General features: G+C 46.8%; 1 protein-coding gene across 1 annotated transcript in view; it reads left to right on the forward strand.

Moving 5' to 3' along the window:
• The window catches only part of KCNJ2 (potassium inwardly-rectifying channel, subfamily J, member 2), a 4447-nt gene extending 2656 nt beyond the window's left edge, over window positions 1–1791 (forward strand). Inside the window, exon 2 of the mRNA XM_009871712.1 lies at window positions 1761–1791. Coding sequence (XP_009870014.1) covers window positions 1761–1791 — 31 coding nt within the window. The remainder of the gene's footprint in view (window positions 1–1760) is intronic.
• Window positions 1792–2029: the final 238 nt, after the last annotated feature.

Raw genomic sequence — 2029 nt, forward strand, 5'->3', positions numbered from 1 at the left:
CGCAGGGCGCCCCTCTGGCCCCCGATTCCCCCTGGGGGTGTGAGGCCAGACGGAGCTGCCGGTCGATGGTGGAGGAGCAGGCGTTGGGGATCGAGGGAGAGATCCATCCCCGGGGAGGAGGGTTTTGAAGAGGAAGGGAGAAGGGAAGAGAAAAGGAACTTTTACGACGCGGCACTTGGGGGATCGGCGCAGGGATCGTAGGGTTTTGCGAAGGAAAAAACCCAACCAACCAACCAAAAACCCCACTTCTCTTCAGCAGGGCGAGGGTGTTGGTCAAAGCGTGTTTTCCATCTCCTTTAGAGAGGGATTGTCTGGGGAGGGTGAGGCTGCAAAGGGAGGTTTTTGCCTCCTGCCTCCGCTCCCCGGCAAACACCGAGCGGGTCAGGGGATGAGCCGTGTCACCCAGCCCCGAGCAGGTTTCATGACCTTCGCTGGAGCTCTGGCTTGAGCTGCGTTTCAGCTCCTTCACCCAGAAGGCTTTAAATTCTCTGTGCCTCTAAGATCAAGGAGATGCTCCCCGAGGAGCAGGCGGGGAAGGGGTGGCGGTGGGGACGACAATCCGAGTCAACTCTTTGCAGTATTGGATCACTGTATGCCATTAAAAAACAGCTTGTTCTAGGTCTAATGTCTTCTGCAAATGGATATCTGTGAAGGCCTCTGGCCCCTTCCAGCCCTGCCTGAAAGAAATGCCTGCAACAAAATGGTTTTCTGATAAGATGGTATCTGCAGTGGGTGGGTTCAAAACTGTGGAAATTCGACATTGTAAACTTGGATTTGGCTACTAGAGAGGGCAAATGATTAAGTGCAAGTACTAAGGCTGTTACTGGGGTGGGGGGATGTCAAAGAAAGGAAAGGCGGAACACATAAAGGCGATTTGATTGCAGTTTCTGGGTCAACAGTGGTGAAGACAACTGAGTGCTGCTAGTGCTGCTATTGTGATATTCTTGTAAAAGGAAAAAAAAAAAACAAACCACAAAAAAAACTAAACCAAAGAGTATTCAGCAAAATAGAGTGTGCATGAGAATGCAATGGGAAAGGGAGGCTGGCTGGGAGAAAGGGGACCTGTTCTCCAGGTCAGCCTCCTCCAGAGGCGCAGCGCTCCCACTAAATGATACTTGAGATATTGGATGGAGGGATGAGAAACAGGGGATGGGAGGTGCAGGAGTCAGCTTGTTTCTTTAAAGCAAAAGAAATTCAGAGGAAGAAAAAGAAAATATAAAAATATCTCCTCCCCCCACCCTGAACATGTCTGGTGCAAAGGTTTTGGGGTTTGGGGTTTTTTGTTTTGTTTTGTTTTGTTTTTCAAGTCAGTTTTTTCAGAAATATTTTTAAAATGTACATTTTATAAAGTTTATCAAGTATTTTCATATTTAAAGCCAAATGTAAATAGAAGTCTGTAAAGGAGGACAAGGAGAAGAAGAAAAAGAAAAGGCCACAAAAAGTATAAATTCTGCTCGGCAGTCTCGGCTAGCTAGTACCTAGATGCTACCGGTTAGCATGATTTTTTAGCAAATACTTGCAAGCCTTATAGGATTCCTAATGCTATGAACTTCTCTTTATTTATTTTTAAGCATGGACTTTTCATTTGAAAACATGTTCTAGTTACTGGCATTTTTAAAAGTTACCAGCTTTCCGAGTGCTAGTCTTGTCAAGGGTGTGTGTGCATTGAGGTAATCCATTACACTCTCTGCCGCATTCTTTTTCTTTTTTTGTTTTCCTTTTAAATAACCCTTTGTCTTTGCCGATACGTTGCGGAATTGCACTCAGCCTCTGGCTCCGGGAAGCTGCTAGGAAAGAGCCCTGCGATGTCCGCTCCATGGTACCCTTCAACCTTGCCCATCATTTCTTTCTCCACACGCCGTGCTGAGCCTGGTATAGGGCAGGCTATTGTAGCACACTCTACAGCAGCAAATTGGGGTAGTCGTTTTTTGGAATTTTTTAAGGACTACACGGTGGCTGACAGCGTTTCTTTAGTTACCGATGATCCTGGGCCAAGCTGATGCTTCATTATGGGGCCCTTTAAACTGAC

Source organism: Apaloderma vittatum, unplaced genomic scaffold (assembly GCF_000703405.1).
Source record: "Apaloderma vittatum isolate BGI_N311 unplaced genomic scaffold, ASM70340v1 scaffold7556, whole genome shotgun sequence".
Classification (NCBI taxonomy): Eukaryota; Metazoa; Chordata; class Aves; order Trogoniformes; family Trogonidae; genus Apaloderma; species Apaloderma vittatum.